The sequence below is a fragment of the Kogia breviceps genome, chromosome X (genome assembly GCF_026419965.1).
Source record: "Kogia breviceps isolate mKogBre1 chromosome X, mKogBre1 haplotype 1, whole genome shotgun sequence".
Lineage (NCBI taxonomy): Eukaryota > Metazoa > Chordata > Mammalia > Artiodactyla > Physeteridae > Kogia > Kogia breviceps.
The window spans coordinates 68,832,696-68,851,379 of NC_081330.1; the positions used below are offsets into that span (position 1 = coordinate 68,832,696).

At 38.7% G+C, this 18,684-nt stretch overlaps 1 protein-coding gene across 4 annotated transcripts in view; it reads left to right on the forward strand.

Moving 5' to 3' along the window:
* The window catches only part of ABCB7 (ATP binding cassette subfamily B member 7), a 173,167-nt gene that overhangs the window by 112,603 nt on the left and 41,880 nt on the right, over positions 1-18,684 (forward strand). For all 4 annotated transcript variants that reach the window (XM_067024259.1, XM_067024258.1, XM_067024257.1 and 1 more), the window contains 4 exons: positions 16,526-16,658; positions 17,533-17,801; positions 18,352-18,440; positions 18,533-18,620. In XM_067024259.1, coding sequence (XP_066880360.1) covers positions 16,526-16,658; positions 17,533-17,801; positions 18,352-18,440; positions 18,533-18,620 — 579 coding nt within the window. The remainder of the gene's footprint in view (positions 1-16,525; positions 16,659-17,532; positions 17,802-18,351; positions 18,441-18,532; positions 18,621-18,684) is intronic.

The following is an 18,684-nucleotide window of genomic DNA, read 5'->3' on the forward strand; positions in this document are numbered from 1 at the left end:
TATTGGGTGCATAAACATTTACAATTGTTATGTCTTCTTCATGGATCAATCCCTTGATCATTATGTAGTGTCCTTCTTTGTCTCCTGTAATAGTTTTTATTTTAATGTATTTTGTCTGATATGAGAATTGCTACTCCACCTTTCTTCTGATTTCCATTTGCTTGGAATATCTTTTTTCATCCCCTCACTTTCAGTCTCTATGTGTCCCTAGGTAGGAAGTGGGTTTTTTGTAGACAACATATATATGGGTCTTGTTTTTTTATCCATTCAGCCTGTCTGTGTCTTTTGGTGGGAGCATTTAATCCATTTACATTTAAGGTAATTATCATGTATGTTCCTGTTACCATTTACTTAATTGTTTCGGGTTTGTTCTTGTAGGTCTTTTCCTTCTCTTGTGTTTCTTGCCTAGAGAATTTCCTTTAGCATTTGTTGTAAAGCTGGATTGGTGTTGCTGAACTCTCTTACTTTTGCTTGTCTGTAAAGGTTTTAATTTCTCCATCAAATCTGAATGAGATCCTTGCTGGGCAGAGTAATCGTTCCTGTAGGTTTTTCTCCTTTATCACTTTCAATATGTCCTTCCACTCCCCTGTGGCTTGCAGAGTTTCTGCTGAAAGATCAGCTGTTAATCTTATGGGGATTCCCTTGTGCGTTATTTCTTGCTTTTCCGTTGCTGCTTTTAATGTGTTTTCTTTGTATTTAATTTTTGATAGTTCGATTAAAATGTGTCTTGGCTTGTTTCTCCTTCGATTTATCCTTTATTGGACTCTCTGTGCTTCCTGGAATTGATTATTTCCTTTCCCAAATTAGGGAAGTTTTCAACTATAATCTCTTAAAATATTTTCTCTGTCCCTTTCTTTTTCTCTTCTTCTGGGACCCCTGTAATTTGAATGTTGGTGTGTTTAATGTTGTCCCAGAGATCTCTGAGACTGTCCTCAGTTCTTTTCATTCTTTTTTATTTTTTCTGTTCTGCAGTATTTATTTCCACTCTTTTATCTTCCAGGTCACTTATCCGTTCTTCTGCCTCAGTTATTCTGATATGATCCCTTCTAGAGTATTTTAAATTTCATTTCTTGTGTTGCTCATCGTTGCTTACTTCCTCTTTATTTCTTTTAGGTCCTTGTTAAATGTTTCTGGCATGTTTATTCTATTTCCAAGATTTTGGATCATCTTTACTATCATTATTCTGAATTCTTTTTCAGGTAGACTGCCTGTTTCCTCTTCATTTCTTAGGTCTGGTGGGTTTTTACCTTGCTCCTTCATCTGCTGTTTTTTTCTGTCTTTTCATTTTGGTTACTGTGTTTTGGGTCTCCTTTTTGCATACTGTGGATTCGTATTTCCCATTGTTTTTGTTGTCTGTCCCCAGTGGCTTAGGTTGGTTCAGTGGGTTGAGTAGGTTTCCTGGTTGGGAGGACTCGTGCCTGTGTTCTGGTGGATGAGGCTGGATCTTGTCTGTTTGGTGGGCAGGTCCATGTCTGGTGGTGTGTTTTGCGGTGTCGGTAGCCTTATGATTTTAGGCAGCCTCTCTGCTAATGGATGGGGCTGTGGTCCTGTCTTGCTAGTTGTTGGGCATAGGGTGTCCAGCACTGGAGGTTGCTGGTCATTGAGTGAAGCTGGACCTTGGTGTTGAGATGGAGATCTCTGGGAGATTTTTACCGTTTGGTATTACGTGGATCTCAGAGGTCTCTTTTGGACCAGTGTCCTGAAGTTGGTTCTCCCACCTCAGAGACACAGCCCTGACACCTGGCTGGAGCACCAAGTGCCTTTAATCTACACGGCTCAGAATAAAAGGGAGAAAAAATAGAAAGGAAAGAAGAAAGGATGGAAGGAAGGGAGGAAGGAAGGGAGGAAGGAATGATGTGAGTAAAAAAGAAAGGAAGGGAGGGAGGAAGGAAGGAAAGGAGGAAGGAAGGGAGGAGGAAAGGAAGGAAGAAACAAGATAAAATAAAGTAGGATAAATAAAGTTATTACAATAAAAATAATTATTAAGAAGAAAAATTTTTAAACAAATGGTTCGGTATGAACCATAGGACAAATGGTGAAAGCAAAGCTATACAGACAAAATCTCACATAGCAGCACAAACATACTCACAAAAAGAGAAAAAGGGGAGAATAACAATATATATTACTCCCAAAGTCCACCTCCTCAACTTGGGATAATTCACTGTGTATTCAGGTATTCCACAGATGCAGGGCACTTCAAGTTGTTTGTGGAGATTTCGTCCACTGCTTCTGAGGCTCCTGGGAGAGACCTCCCCCTCTCCTCTTTGTTCGCACAGCTCCTGGGGTTCAGCTTTGGACTTCGCCCCTCTTCTGCATGTAGGTCATCCAAGGCCATCTGCTCTTTGCTTAGACAGGACTGGGTTAAAGGAGCAGCTGATTCAGGGGCTCTGGCTTAGGGCGGGGGCAGAGAGGGGCATGGATGCGGGGCGAGCCCATGGCGGCAGAGGCCGCGTGACGCTGCCCCAGCCTGAGGCCTCCCATGCGTTCTCCCGGGGAACCTGTCCCTGGATCCCAGGACCTGGCAGTGGCGGGTGGCTCAGGCTCCCGGGAGGGGAGTTGTAGAGAGTGACCTGTGCTTGCACACAGGCCTCTTGGTGGAAGCAGCAGCAACCCTAGCATTCCACACCCATCTCTGGTGTGATGCTGACAGCCGCGGCTCGCGCGCGTCTCTCGAGCGCCTTTATGTGGCGCGCTTAATCCCCTCTTCTCGTGCCCCAGGAAATAAAGAGGGAAGGAAAGGTCTCTTGCCTCTTCGGCAACTCCAGACTTCTCTTGGACTCCCTCCTGTCTAGCCGTGGTGCACTAACTCCTTCAGGCTGTGTTCACACAGCCAACCCCAGTCCTCTCCTGGCTTCTGACCGAAGCCTGAGCCTTAGCTCCCAGCTCCCGCCGTTCCTGGCGGGTGAGCAGACAAGCCTCTCGGGCTGGTGAGTGCTGGTCGGCACCGATCCTCTGCGGGAATCTCTCCGCTTTGTCCTCCACACCCTGTTACTGTGCTCTCTTCCATGGCTCTGAGGCTTCCCCCTCTGCCACCCACAGTCTCCACCTGTGAAGAGGCTTCTAGTGTGTGGGAAGCTTTCCTCCTTCACAGCTCCCTCCCACTGGTACAGGTCCCATCCCTATTCTTTTTTTTTTAAACATCTTTATTTGAGTATAACTGTTTTACAATAGTGTGTTAGTTTCTCCTTTACAACAAAGTGAATCAGTTATACATATACATATGTTCCCATAACTCTTCCCTCTTTTGTCACCCTCCCTCCCACCCTCCCTATCCCACCCCTCTAGGTGGTCACAAAGCACAGAGGTGAATTCCCTGTGCTATGCTGCAGCTTCCCACTAGCTATCTAATTTACATTTGGTAGTGTGTATATGTCCCTGCCACTCTCTCACATCGTCACAGCTTACCCTTTCCCCTGCCCATATCCTCAAGTCCATGCTCTAGTAGGTCTGTGTTTTATTCTCATCCTACCACTAATCTCTTCATGACATTTTTTTTTTTTAGATTCCATATATATGTGTTAGCATACGGTATTTGTTTTTATCCTTCTGACTTACTTCACTCTGTATGACACACTCCAGGTCTATCCACCTCATTACAAATAACTCAGTTTCATTTCTTTTTATGGCTGAGTAATATTCCATTGTATATATGTGCCACATCTTCCTTATCCATTCATCTGTTGATAGACACTTAGGTTGCTTCCATGTCCTGGCTATCATAAATAGAGCTGCAATAAAAATTTTGGTACATGACTCTTTTTGAATTATGGTTTTCTCAGGGTATATGCCCAGTAGTAGGATTGCTGGTTCATATGGTAGTTCTATTTGTAGTTTTTTAAGGAACCTCCATACTGTTCTCCATAGTGGCTGTATCATTTTACATTCCCACCAGCAGTGCAAGAGTGTTTCCTTTTCTCCACACCCTGTCCAGCATTTATTGTTTCTAGAGTTTTTGATGATGGCCAATCTGGCCGGTGTGAGATGATATCTCATTGTAGTTTTGATTTGCATTTTTCTAATGATTAATGATGTTGAGCATTCTTTCATGTGTTTGTTCTTTTGTCTCTGTTTATTCTTTTTTCTTTTGCGCTACCCAGGAACGTGGGGTGTTTCTTGCCTTTTGGAAGGTCTGAGGTCTTCTGCCAGTGTTCAGTGGGTGTTGTATAGGAGCAGTTCCACGTGTAGATGTATTTCTGATGTATCTGTGGGGAGGAAGGTGATCTCCACGTCTTACTCTTCCACCATCTTCTCTCTGATCCTTGCTTCTTTATTTTGTTTAACTTTTCCTGCTATCTTCTGCATTATTTGAACAGGTTTTACTATCCCATTTTAATTTATTTTGCCTTTTGAACGATCTCTTTGTATCACTTTTTAGTAGTTGCTCTAGGATTTACAATATTCGTACTTAACTTTTCACAGTCTATTTAGAATCAATACTTTATCACTTCAAGTAGAATATAAAAACCTTCCTGCCCTCTAAGTCCCTTTACCTTCCCTGTTTATGTTTACAAGTCATCTTACATATTACATCTACATACATTGAAAACCCCATCAGTCAGTGTTTTAAATTTTGCTTTTAACCATCAAGCATATTTTAAAGAACTTCAGAGAAGAATATGCTACTATATTTGCATAGATATTTACTACTATTTATGTTGCTTTTCCTTCATTGCTAATATTCCAGGATTCATTCTGCTTCTATTTCCCAAGTGTATGAAAAATTTCCTTTAGCAGTTCTTTTAGAGCAGGTCTGCTGGTGATTAATTCTTATTAGTTTTCTTTAATCTGAGAATGTCTTGATATTCCTTTCATTTCTGAAGGTTAATTTTGCTGGTTATAGGATTCTAGGTTACCAGTTCTTTTCTTTTATCACGTGAAAAATGTTGTGCCACTTCCTGCTAGCTTCCCTGGAAATCTACTGTCTTCAAATTGTTTTTCCCTTATACTTAATGTATTATTTGTATCTAGCTCTTGTAAGATTTTTTTCTTTGTCTTTAGCTTTCAGAAATTTTATCATGATGTGTCTTGGTGTGGATTTCTTTGAGTTTTTCCCTATTTGGGCTTGCTCAGCTTCTTGAATTCTTGGGTTTGTCTTTGCCAAAGTAGAAGATTTTTAAATTTCTTTGAATACTTTTTCCAGTTTCACATTTCTATTCTTATGCACTCTGAAGAGGAATACTGGATCTTTTGTTATGGTCCCATAGGTTCCTGAGCCTTGTTTACTGTTTGGTTTTTTTTTAAGTTGGTTTTCTCTCTCTTGTTCATATTGAGTACTTTCTATTGTTCTGTCTTCAAGGTTACTGATTCTTTCCTTTGTCCTCCCCATTCTGCCATGGATCCCATCTGTTCAAGTTTTTTTTTACCTTCAGCTATATTTTTCAGTTTCATATTTTTCATTTGTTTCTTCTTTTATGTCTTCTATTTATTTGCTGAGACATTCTATTTTTGTTTATTTAAGCATGTACATAAATGCTTCCTGAAGCACTTTTATGATAGCTACTCTGAAATTCTTGTCAGATAGTTCTAACATTTGTGTCTATTTATTGTATTTTCTTATTCAAGTTGATATCTTAGTCATTCTTGGGATGATGAGTGAATGTTGATTGAAACCTGGACATTTGGGGTATTATGTTATGAGATTCTGGATCTTATTTAAATCTTTTTTTAGCAGGCCTCTTGTGGCACTGCTTCAGTGGGGATGCCTCATTACTGCAAGTGTGGGTGAAAGTTCAGGTTCTTACCTTGGCCTCCATTTATTCCTAGGGAAAGGTACTCCTTACAACTGCTAGGTGGGGTAGGAGTTCAGGCATCTCAGAAGATGAAAGACAAGCGATGGACTAGGAGAAAATATTTGCAAATCATATAACCAACAAAGGCCTATATCTAGAATATATATAAAGAATTCCTAAAACTCAACAGCAAAAACCCAATCAAAATGTACAAAAGACACAAACAGATATTTTATCAGAGAGGATATATGGATGGCAAATAAGCACATGAAAAGATGTTCAACATCATTGCTGTTATGGAAACACAAATTAAAACCACAGTGAAATATTATTATACACCTATTATTAAAATAGTTTCAAAATTTTAAAAAATAGTGATGATACCAAATGTTGGTGAGGATGCAGAGGAACTGGATCACTCATACTTTACTGGTGGGACTATAAAGTGTTACAGCCACTCTGAAAGAGTATGGAAGTTTATTTAAAAGTTCAGTGTACACTTATCATATTACTTAGCAATTACACTCTTGGGCATTTATCCCAGAGAAATGAAAACTTATGACCACCTGTATGAAAATGTTCATAAAATCTTCATTTATAGTAGCCCCAAACTAGAAACAACCAAAATATCCTTCAGGGATGAGTGGTTGAATAAATTCTGTTACATCTATGGAATACTACTCAGCAATAAAAAGAGATGAGCTATTGATATATGCATCATCCTTGATGAATGAACATAAATAGGTAGCCCAAGGAAGTTCTTTTGTGGTGAGGGGATTGTTCTGTATCTTGATTGTGGTGATGGTTACCTGGACCTGAACATGGGATAAAATTGCATGGAACCACAGAGATGACACATAAAACCACACACACACACACACACTAATACACATTTTTAAATGATGAAAACTGAATGAGTTCTGTAGCCTAGTTAACAGTAATATGCTAATGTACGTTTTTGTTTTTGATATGGAACTACAGCTATATAAGATGTCATCATTAGGAGATGCTGGATGAAGAGTTATGAGTCTCTGTACTATATCTGCAACTTCCTGTCAGCTTATAATTATTTCAAAATAAAAAGTTTTTAAAAATTCACAGTTGTCTGAGGTGATTTAAGTCTAGTTCTGCTGAAAGCAGAATATTAGGGAAAACCAATATTTGCCACCCCCATCCCCAAAATATCACAGCATCAATGGAACCCACATGTATATACTAATAAAAACATCTACATATAATCCTTTCCATTTCTTTGGTGTTTTTCCTTTTCTTTTAAAAGTTACTTTTATGGGAAAACTGACAGTAGTCAACAGTTATCATTACAGGTAGTGCTGTGTTCTTAGTGCTATGCTAACTGCTCTTTTCTGCCAGTGAAAACACAGGCAGATGACATTCACATTCTTTACATACTTATAAGGATACTCCCAAATTTGACCAAATGCAAACATTTTTTTTTAATTGTACAATTTTCCTGGTGATACATGAGTTTCAGTCAGACTGACTCTGTAGCAAAGATATAATGGGCTGTGTGTTGTGAGAATTGCATGCTAGCTATAACTATCACGTTTTCTCCCACTCAAGAAAGTGTATTGGAATGCAAGTGAGGGGATTTGGCCTTATATGGAAAACCTGGAATCTCTTCAAATTTATTTAAATTACTTATGCCACACTTTTCAACTGTAACTGGTTTAAGCATTGCATTTGAGAGTATCCATTTTAGGCTAAACAAGTAATAAAATAATGTTGTCCCTGCCTTATTAAGCTGCTGATATGACTATGGTATACAGGAAAAAATTCTGAATTTCAGGACAGACCTGGATTTTAACCCTAGCTCTGCTGCTTACTGAACAAGTCATTAAACCTCACAGAACCTGAGTTTTCTCAATTATAGGGATAATACACATTTCATAGACTTATTTCGTTCAGCTCTTACCTTTGTGAAAGGTACCTAGCACCATATCTGACTCATACAGCGGTTGTTCACAAAATGTTTGTTTGATGCAAAAGCTTTCTACTGAGCTATCCATGCACATGCACCTGAAGACAAAGTGAATCATAAATATATAATAAAAATTATAAATACTGTGGTTTGAAGTATAAAAATGAGGGGTTGGAAAATGGAAAGTGCCAAAAATGCTGCAGGTTTTAGAGAAGGAATCATGATGGGAATGAGATTCAAAGTGGATTTTGAATAACAGAGAAGTGGAGGGGTAAATTGGGCAGGGAGACCATTTTAAGAAGAAGTGGAAGCCTGAAGATATATGATTATATGGGAATCAAAATTAAGAAATTTATACTACTTGAAACTTGCTATTCTATTAGATTATATTAGGGAACTTATAAATCTTAAAGTTTTAAGCAATTTTTTCCCTAGTGTTACATTTTATAAGTATTCGAACATTTGCTGTCTATTTTAATGATATTGAATTAGAGTACCTGCTTGATTGCTAAGACACTTGTATACCTTACTTTGAAATCTTGATTGGTAAGGTTTACATAGCTCCTGTCAGTTGTAGCTAAACTTAGACTTGTTGATGATAAATTCTTTCTGTTTAATAAAGATGAATGATATAATAATGGAATATTAACGAGAGCTGGAATTTCAGTATTTTTGTTGTCTTGTAGAATTGTTTTCATAAGTTATTGATGTATATGAATTTAATTTCTTCAAACAAAGCTTTGCCAGTCTTACCAACTTGCTATTCCTAAAAGATGGTTGCTGTTTTTAATAGTATAACTTTGTAGAAAATGTGAGTGATTGACTAACTTCCCTTGAATATATGAAAGCATATCACCCTTTATTTACTTCTCTATTTATTTTGGTGTATTCTCATGGAGAAATAGGTTGGTTTTTGAAAGCTTAGTTTGGTATTCATTGGGTTTTTTAAAATATATCTTTATTGGAGTATAATTCCTTTACAATGCTGTGTTAGTTTCTGCTTTATAACAAGGTGAATCAGTTATACATATGCATATGTTCCCATATCTCTTCCCTCTCGCGTCTGCCACCCTCCCTATCCCAACCCTCTAGGTGGTCACAAAGCACTGAGCTGATATCCCTGTGCTATGTGCCTGCTTCCCACTAGCTATCAATTTTACGTTTGGTAGTGCATATATGTCCATGACAGTATCTCACTTTGTCACAGCTTACCCTTCCCCCTCCCCATATCCTCAAGTCCATTCTCTACTACATCTGTGTCTTTATACCCGTCTTACACCTATGTTCTTCATGAGCTTTTTTTTCCTTAGATTCCATATATATGTGTTAGCATATGGTATTTGTCTTTCTCTTTCTGACTTACTTCACTCTGTATGATAGACTCCAGGTCCATCCACCTCACTACAAATATCTCAATTTCGTTTCTTTTTATGGCTGAGTAATATTCCATTGTATATATGTGCCACACCTTCTTTATCCACTCATCTGATGATGGACACTTAGGTTGCTTCCATGTCCTGGCTATTGTAAATAGAGCTGCAGTGAACATTTTGGTACATGACTCTTTTTGAATTATGGCTTTCTCAGGGTATATGCCCAGTAGTGGGTTTGCTGGGTTGTATGGTAGATCTATTTGTAGTTTTTTAAGGAACCTCCATACTGTTCTCCATAGTGGCTGTATCAATTTACATTCCAACCAGCAGTGCAAGAGTGCTCCCTTTTCTCCACACCACTCCAGCATTTATTATTTCTAGATTTTTTGATGATTGTCATTCTGACCGGTGTGAGATGATATCTCATTGTAGTTCTGATTTGCATTTCTCTAATGATTAATGATGTTCAGCATTCTTTCATGTGTTTGTTGGCAATCTGTATATCTTCTTTGGAGAAATGTCTATTTAGGTCTTCTGCCCATTTTTGGATTGGGTTGTTTGTTTTTTTGTTATTGAGCTGCATGAGCTGCTAGTAAATCTTGGAGATGAATCCTTTGTTAGGTGCTTCATTTGCAAATATTTTCTCCCATTCTGAGGGTTGTCTTTTTGTCTACTTTATGGATTGCTTTGCTGTGCATGAAAAGCTTTTAAGTTTCATTAGGTCCCATTTGTTTATTTCTTTTATTTGCATTTCTCTAGGAGGTGGGTCAAAAAGGATCTTGCTGTGATTTCTGTCATAGAATGTTCTGCCTATGTTTTCCTCTAAGAGTTTGAGAGAGTCTGGCCTGAAATTTAGGTCTTTAATCCATGTTGAGTTTATTTTTGTGTATGATTTTAGGGAGTGTTCTAATTTCATACTTTTACATGTATCTGTACAACTTTCCCAACACCACTATGAGGAGGCTGTCTTTTCTCCACTGTTATTCTTGCTTCCTTTATGAAAGATAAGGTGACCATATGTGTGTGGGTTTATCTCTAGGCTTTCTATCCTGTTCCATTGATCTTTATTTCTGTTTTTGTGCCAGTACGATACTGTCTTGATTACTGTAGTTTTGTAGTATAGTCTGAAGTCAGGGAGCCTGATTCCTCCAGCTTCATTTTTCGTTCTCAAGATTGCTTTAGCTATTCGGGGACTTTTGTGTTTCCATACAAATTGTGAAACTTTTGGTTCTAGTTCTGTAAAACATGCCAGTGGTACTTTGATAGGGATTGCATTGAATCTGTAGATTGCTTTGGGTACTAGAGTCATTTTCACAATGTTGATTCTTCCAATCCAAGAACATGGTATATCTCTCCATCTATTTGTATCATCTTTAATTTTCTTTCATCAGTGTCTTATAATTTCCTGCATACAGATCTTTTGTCTCCTTAGGTAGGTTTATTCCTAGATATTTCATTCTTTTTGTTGCAGTGGTAAATGAGAGTGTTTTCCTAATATCATTTTCAGATTTTTCATCATCAGTGTATAGGAATGCCAGAGATTTCTGTGCATTAATTTTGTATCCTGCTACTTTCCCAAATTCATAGATTAGGTCTAGTAGTTTTCTGGTAGCATCCTTAGGATTCTCTGTGTAGAGTATCATGTCATCTACAAACATTGACAGCTTTACGTCTTTTCCGATTTGGATTCCTTTTATTTCTTATTCTTCTCTGATTGCTGTGGCTAAAACTTCCAAAACTATGTTTAATAATAGTGGTGATTGTGGGCAACCTTGCCTTGTTCCTGATCTTAGTGGAAATGGTTTCAATTTTTCACCATTGAGGACGATGTTGGCTGGGGGACTTGTCATATATGGCCTTTATTATGTTGAGGAAAGTTCCCTCTATACCTACTCTCTGCAGTGTTTTTATCATAAATGGGTGTTGTATTTTGTCAAAAGCTTTCTCTGCATCTATTGAGATGATCATATGGTTTTTCTCCTTCAGTTTGTTAATATGGTGTATCATGTTGACTTATTTGCGTATAGTGAAGAAACCTTGCATTCCTGGGATAAACCCCACTTGATCATGGTGTATGAACCTTTTAATGTGCTGTTGGATTCTGTTTGCTAATATTTTGTTGAGGATTTTTGCATCTGTGTTCATCAGGGATATTGGCCTGTAGTTTTCTTCCCTTGTGACATCTTTGTCTGGTTTGGGTATCAGGGTGATGGTGGCCTCATTGAATGAGTTTGGGAATGTTCCTCCCTCTGCTCTATTTTGGAAGTGTTTGAGAAGGATAGATGTTAGCTCTTCTCTAAATGTTTGATAGAATTCGCCTGTGAAGCCATTTGGTCCTGGTCTTTTGTTTGTTTGAAGATTTTTAATCACAGTTTCAATTTCAGTGCTTGTGATTGGTCTGTTCATATATTCTATTTCTTCCTGGTTCAGTCTTGGCAGGTTGTGCATTTCTAAGAATTTGTCCATTTGTTTCAGGTTGTCCATTTTATTGTCATAGAGTTGCTTGTAGTAATCTCTCATCATCCTTTGTATTTGTGCAGTGTCAGTTGTTACATCTCCCTTTTCATTTCTAATTCTATTGATTTGAGACTTCTCCCTTTTTTTCTTCATGAGTCTGGTGAATGGTTTGTCAATTTTGTTTATCTTCTCCAAGAAACAGCTTTTAGTTTTATTGATTGTTGCTATCATTTTCTTCATTTCATTTTCATTTATTTCTGAACAGATTTCTATGATTTCTTTCCTTCTGCTAACTTTGGGTTTTTTTGTTCTTCTTTCTCTAATTGCATTAGATGCAAGGTTAGGTTGTTTATTTGAGATGTTTCCTGTTTCTTAAGGTAGGAATGTATTGCTATTGCTATAAAGTTCCCTCTTAGAACTCCTTTTGCTACATCCAATTGCTTTTGCGTCATCGTGTCTCTATTTTCATTTGTTTCTAGGTATTTTTGATTTCCCCTGTGATTTCTTCAGTGATCACTTTGTTATTAAGTTGTATATTGTTTAGCCTCCATGTGTTTGTATTTTTTACAGATCTTTTCCTGCAATTGATATCTAGTCTCATAGCATTGTGGTCTGAAAATATACTTGATACGATTTCATTTTTCTTAAAATTACCAAGGCTTTATTTGTGACCCAAATTATGATCTATCCTGGAGAATGTTCCTTGAGCACTTGAGAAAAACGTGTATTCTGTTGTTTTTGGATGGAATGTCCTATAAATATTAATTAAGTCCATCTTGTTTAATGTATCGTTTAAAGCTTGTGTTTCCTTATTTATTTTCATTTTGGATGATCTATTTGTGAAAGTGGGCTGTTAAAGTCCTCTACTATGTTTGTGTTAGTGTCGATTTCCCCTTTTATGCCTGTTAATATTTGCCTTCTGTATTGAGGTGCTCCTATGTTAGGTGCATAAAGTTTTACAATTGTTATATCTTCTTCTTGGATTGATTCCTTGATCATTATGTAGTGTCCTTCTTTGTCCTTTGTAATAGTTTTTATTTTAAAGTCTATTTTGTCTGATATGAGAATTGCTACTCCAGCTTTCTTCTGATTTCCATTTGCATGGAATATCTTTTTCCATCCCCTCACTTTCAGTCTGTGTGTGTCCCTAGGTCTGAAGTGGGTCTTTTGTAGACAGCATATATATGGGTCTTATTTTTGTATCCATTCAGCCAGGCTGCGTCTTTTCATGAGAGCATTTAATCCATTACATTTTAGGTAATTATCGATATGTGTGTTCCTATTACCATTTTCTTAATTGTTTGGGGTTTGTTATTGTAGGTCTTTTACTTCCCTTGTGTCTCCTGCCTAGAGAAGTTCCTTTAGCATTTGTTGTAAAGCTGGTTTGGTGGTACTGAATTCTCTTAGCTTTTGCTTGTCTGTAAAGGTTTTAATTTCTCTGTCAAATCTGAATGTGATCCTTGCTGGGTAGAGCAATCTTGGTTGTAGTTTTTTTTCCTTCATCACTTTAAATATGTCCTGCCACTCCCTTGTGGCTTGCAGAGTTTCTGCTGAAATATCAGCTGTTAACCGAATGGGGATTCCCTTGTGTGTTATTTGTTGTTTTTCCCTTGCTGCTTTTAATATGTTTTCTTTGTATTTAATTTTTGGTAGTTTGAGTAATATGTGTCTTGGCATATGTCACCTTGGATTTATCCTGTATGGGACTCTCTGTGTTTCCTGGACTTGATTAGCTATTTCGTTTCCCTTATTAGGGAAGTTTTCAACTATAATCTCTTCAAGTATTTTCTCACTGCCTTTCTTTTTCTCTTCTTCTGGGACCCCTGTGATTCGAATGTTGGTGCGTTTAATGTTGTCTCATAGGTCTCTAAGACTGTCCTCATTTCTTTTCATTTTTTTTTCTTTATTCTGCTCTGTGGTAGTTATTTCCTGTATTTTATCTTCCAGGTCACTTATCTGTTCTTCTGCCTAAGTTATTCTGCTATTGATCCCTTCTAGAGTATTTTTTTTTTAATTTTTTTTGCGGTACTCGGGCCTCTCACTGTTGTGGCCTCTCCCGTTGCGGAGCACAGGCTCCGGATGCGCAGGCTCAGCGGCCATGCATCACGGGCCCAGCCGCTCCGCGGCATGTGGGATCTTCCCGGACCGGGGCACGAACCCATGTCCCCTGCATCGGCAGGCGGACTCTCAACCACTGCGCCACCACAAAAGACCTAGAGTATTTTTAATTTCATGTATTGTGTTGTTCATCGTTGCTTGTTTCCTCTTTAATTCTTCTAGATCCTTGTTACATATTTCTTGCATTTTCTCTATTCTATTTCCAAGATTTTGGATCATCTTTACTATCATTATTTTGAATTGTTTTTGAGGTAGACTGCCTATTACCTCTTCATTTGTTAGCTGTAGTGGGTTTTTACCTTGCTCCTTCATCTGCTGTTTTTCTGTCTTCTCATTTTGCTTATCTTACTGTGTTTTGGGTCTCATTTTTGCAGGCTGCAGGTTCGTAGTTCCTGTTGTTTTGGGGGCTGTCTGCAGTAGCTAAGGTTGGTTCAGCAGGTTGTGTAGGCTTTCTGGTGGAGGGGACTGGTGCCTGTGTTCTGATGGATGAGGCTTGATCTTGTCTTTCTGGTGGGCAGGCCCACGTCTGGTGGTGTGTTTTGGGGTGTATGTGGTCTTATTATGATTTTAGGCAGCCTCTCTCCTAATGGATGGGGTTGTGTTCCTGCGTTGCTAGTTTTCTGGCATAGGATGTCTAGCACTGTAGCTTGCTCGTCATTGCATGAAGTTTGGTCTCAGTGTTGAGATGAAGATCTCTGGGAGATTTTTGCCATTTCATATTATGTGGAGCTGGGAGTTCTCTTGTCAACCAGTGTCCTGAAGTTGGCTCTCCCACCTCAGAGGCACAGCACTGACTCCTGGCTGGAGCACCAAGAGCCTTTCATCCACACTGCTCAGAATAAAAGGGAGAAAAATTAGAAAGAAAGAAGGAAAGAAAGAGGATAAAGTAAGATATAAGAAAATAATTAAAGCAAAAAATAATTCTTAGGAAAAACATTTTCTTTTAAAGTAAAAAAACACAAAAAACAAAATTCGGATGGACAGAACCCTAGGAGAAATGTTGAAAGCAAAGCTATACAGACTAAATCTCACACAGAAGCATACACATACACACTCACCAGAAGAGGAAAAGTGGAAAAAATAATATATCTTGCTCCCAAAGTCCACCTCTTCAGTTTGTGATGTTTCGTTGTCTATTCAGGTATTCCACAGATTCAGGGTACATCAAGTTGATTGTGGAGATTTAATCCGCTGCTCCTGAGCCTGCTGGGAGGAATTTCTCTTTCTCTTCTTTGTTTGCACAGCTCCTTGGGTTCACCCTTGGATTTGGCCCTGTCTCTTTGTGTAGGTCGCCTGAGGGCATCTGTTCTTCACTCACAGGACGGGGTTAAAGGAGAAGCTGATTCCGGGGTTCTGGCTCACTCAGGCCGGGGGGAGGGAGGGGTACGGATGTGGGGCTAGCCTGCAATGGCAGAGGCCTGCATGACATTGCAGCAGCCTGAGATGTGCCATGCTTTCTCCTGGGGAAGTTGTCCCTGGATCATGGGACCCTGTTAGTGGCAGGCTGCACAGGCTCCCGGGAGGGGAGGTGTGGATAGTGACCTGTGCTTGCACACAGGCATCTTGGTGGCTGCAGCAGCAGCCTTAGCATCTAATGCCCGTCTCTGGGGTCCGTGCTGTTAACTACAGCTCATGCCTGTCTCTGGAGCTCCTTTAAGCAATGCTCTGAATCCCCTCTCCTCGAGCACCAGGAAACAAAGAGGGAAGAAAAAGTCTCTTGCCTCTTCAGCAGGTCCAGACTTTTCCCTGGACCCCCTTCCGGCTACTCGTGGTGCACTAACCCCTTCAGGCTGTGTTCACGCTGCCAACCCCAGTCCTCTCCCTGTGGATCCAACTGAAGCCTGATCCTCAGCTCCCACCCCCCACCCACCCAGGTGGGCGGGTGAGTAGACAAGCCTCTCGGGCTGGTGAGTGCTGGTTGGCACCGATCGTCTGTGCAGGAGTCTCTCCGCTTTGCCCTCCACACCGCTGTTGCTGCGCTCTCCTCTGCAGCTCTGAAGCTTCCCCTCTCCGCCTCCTGAAGTCTCTGCCCACAAAGGGGCTTCCTAGTGTGTGGAAACCTTTCCTCCTTCACAGCTCCCTCCCACTGATGCAGGTCCCATCCCTATTCTTTTGTCTCTGCTTTTTCTTTTTCCTTTTGCCCTACCCAGGTATATGGGGAGTTTGTGTTTTGGGAGGTCTGAGGTCTTCTGCCAGTGTTCAGTGAGTGTTCTATAGGAGCAGTTCCATGTGTCAATGTATTTCTGATGTATCTGTGGGGAGAAAGGTGATCTCTGTGTCTTACTCTTCTGCCATCTTCCTCAACCTCCTGGGTTTTCTTTTATATGGTGTTGGAGCAAAGGGATTTTTTTCTGGGGCACATAGATCTATCAGTGTTGGGTTTTTTTCCCCCTGAATGGTGAATCAGCTACAGATACTTGTAATTTATCTGCTTTTGAGATCCTTTTTTGCTGTATAATTTCAGTTTTACCATTATTTTGGTGAATAAATAATTTTACATATATTTATTGAATACCTGCTATATCCAAAGCATTGTACTTATGTACACAAATAACTACAGTATAAGGCAGTTTGCTGTAAATATCATGAGCTCTGTAGGGTTTTTGATAATGGAGAAAGCATTTTTGTGTGAATGATCAGGGGTGATTTCATGGTGGCAGGAGCTTTTGACTAATGCACATAGCTTGTAAATGAATATTAACATGGCAGTCAGTGTGGGGTGGGAATCCTGAAATGACAGCTCTCCCACTGCCAAAGATTTTATCTTTATAAACTGGGAAAATCATTCCAATACTAGTAAATGGTTAATATCTAGACATTCCCATAAATACTAATTTAAGGTAAATATTTGTACTTTTATAAATACATAATTTGCATATGATTGATAATTGCTGCTTTTATGTTTTTAGGCTATGAATATCGTGGTTCCCTTCATGTTTAAATATGCTGTAGACAGCCTCAACCAGGTGTCGGGAAACATGCTGAACCTGAGTGATGCACCAAATACAGTTACAACCATGGCAACGGCAGTTCTCATTGGCTGTATGTTTGGTTCTTTAATCTGTCTACAGGTGTTGACTTTCTTCAAGAGGGTTTCATCATATTTGAGCATATGACCTTTTCACCACAAACACAACTTAGCATTTTGGATGTTTTTTTATGTGAGATTTTTTTTGATATGTGGTTTTTAAAAAATTCTTTGTATGATATACTTTCCAAAAGTTCTGTAATAAAAGTCTCATTTTCTAAGTTCTAGAAAACAATAACATGAAGTAAGACATTAAATTCAAAACAACCACTTCTAATAGTTAGGCTCCTTATAAGATATTATTTTAGTAAGACTAGTTATTTTCTTGCTGTTGTTGTTAGCTGTTGAATAGGAAATGGCTACATAATGATATACCTGTATTAATGTGTTATTAAATTATATTCAATAGCCGTGACACAAATCTACAATTTGTAAAGAATAGAATATGATGCTTTGTGTCCCCATGCAGTAGAAAGGATACTTTATGAGACTCAGACCTGATTTGGGGCATGCTTAGTCAAAGCACTTGGATTTTTCAGGATCTCAATTTTATCATTTGTTATTTGGGTGAATTGAATTAGATCACAAAACCTCAACAGGTACTGTATATTTATCCACAGTAAGGCCTTATGGGCTGCTGTTTAGTAAAAGTATTTACTTGGAAAAATCTTTCAACATTTCGAATCTTATGGGGGAAAATAACAAAGGTTTTCATGGTGGTGGAAAGACTGATACTCAGTAGGCTAGATGTTTTTTAGGTTTCTTTTAGTGTAAGTATTCTGTGATATATTCATTCATTGTACAAACATTTTCTGAGCCATTGACGTTTTTATACTCCAATGATTCTAATGTTTTTACACCCCCACTTTTTCTTGATTGTATTGCTAGATGGTGTATCAAGAGCCGGAGCTGCCTTTTTTAATGAAGTTCGAAATGCAGTATTTGGCAAGGTAGCCCAAAATTCAATCCGAAGAATAGCCAAAAATGTCTTTCTCCATCTTCACAACTTGGATCTGGCTTTCCACCTGAACAGACAGACAGGAGCTTTATCAAAGGCTATTGACAGAGGGACAAGGGGTATCAGTTTTGTCCTGAGTGCTTTAGTATTTAATCTTCTTCCCATCATGTTTGAGGTGACCCTTGTCAGTGGTGTTTTGGTAAGTAAAACATTTTTCCTGACAAGCTTTTATCTTACATTCTTGTTAGTAGGTATTTAGTACTTGAAGCTTTTGTACTATTGCATGCTTATGATTTGAAAGCAAAATCCCATGGTGCCAGAAGGGTTATACAGTTTGTTTAATTATTTTGCCACAAGCTTCAAGGGTCTGTGTCCAAAGTCTTTATCATGTTGTTATTGTAAAGAGCTGTTCAGTTCTACACATAGGTCAGTCATTTAGCTAGTGGTTGCAGTTTTTTTGTTAACAGACATTATGGTATTTGACTTTGGACTGGTATGCTCAGATTATCTAGGTTTCTTTCTATTAACCATTTGTAGCATTTTAGGCAATTTCATATTTTATAATTAAAAGTATGCATATAACTTAAAGTTGATTTTCTAAGGTATTTGTTTTCTCACTCAGTTTTTCATATATACAACTTTATACCAACATATTTTTTAATTAAAATCTTTGAGATTTGCTAATGTATATTATAAACTATTTGGCAAGAGCAATGACTGTTTCTCATTTCTTCTTTTGCCTTCTCCAGTATTATAGATGTGGTGCCCAGTTTGCACTGGTGACCCTTGGGACACTTGGTGCATACACAGCATTCACAGTTGCTGTCACACGGTGGAGGTAAGGTATTCCCCAGAGGTCAGTCAAGGTTCGGAAATTAGTTATGCTTCTGTAGCAGACATTCCATGCCTTTGGAAATCTTTGTCTTACAGAACTAGATTTAGAATAGAGATGAACAAAGCGGATAATGATGCAGGTAACGCTGTCATAGACTCGCTGCTGAATTATGAAACTGTGAAGGTAATGTTTAATTTTACTTTCCTTTTTCCTTTCACACTGCACTAAGGTTTGTTCTGCCATTTAA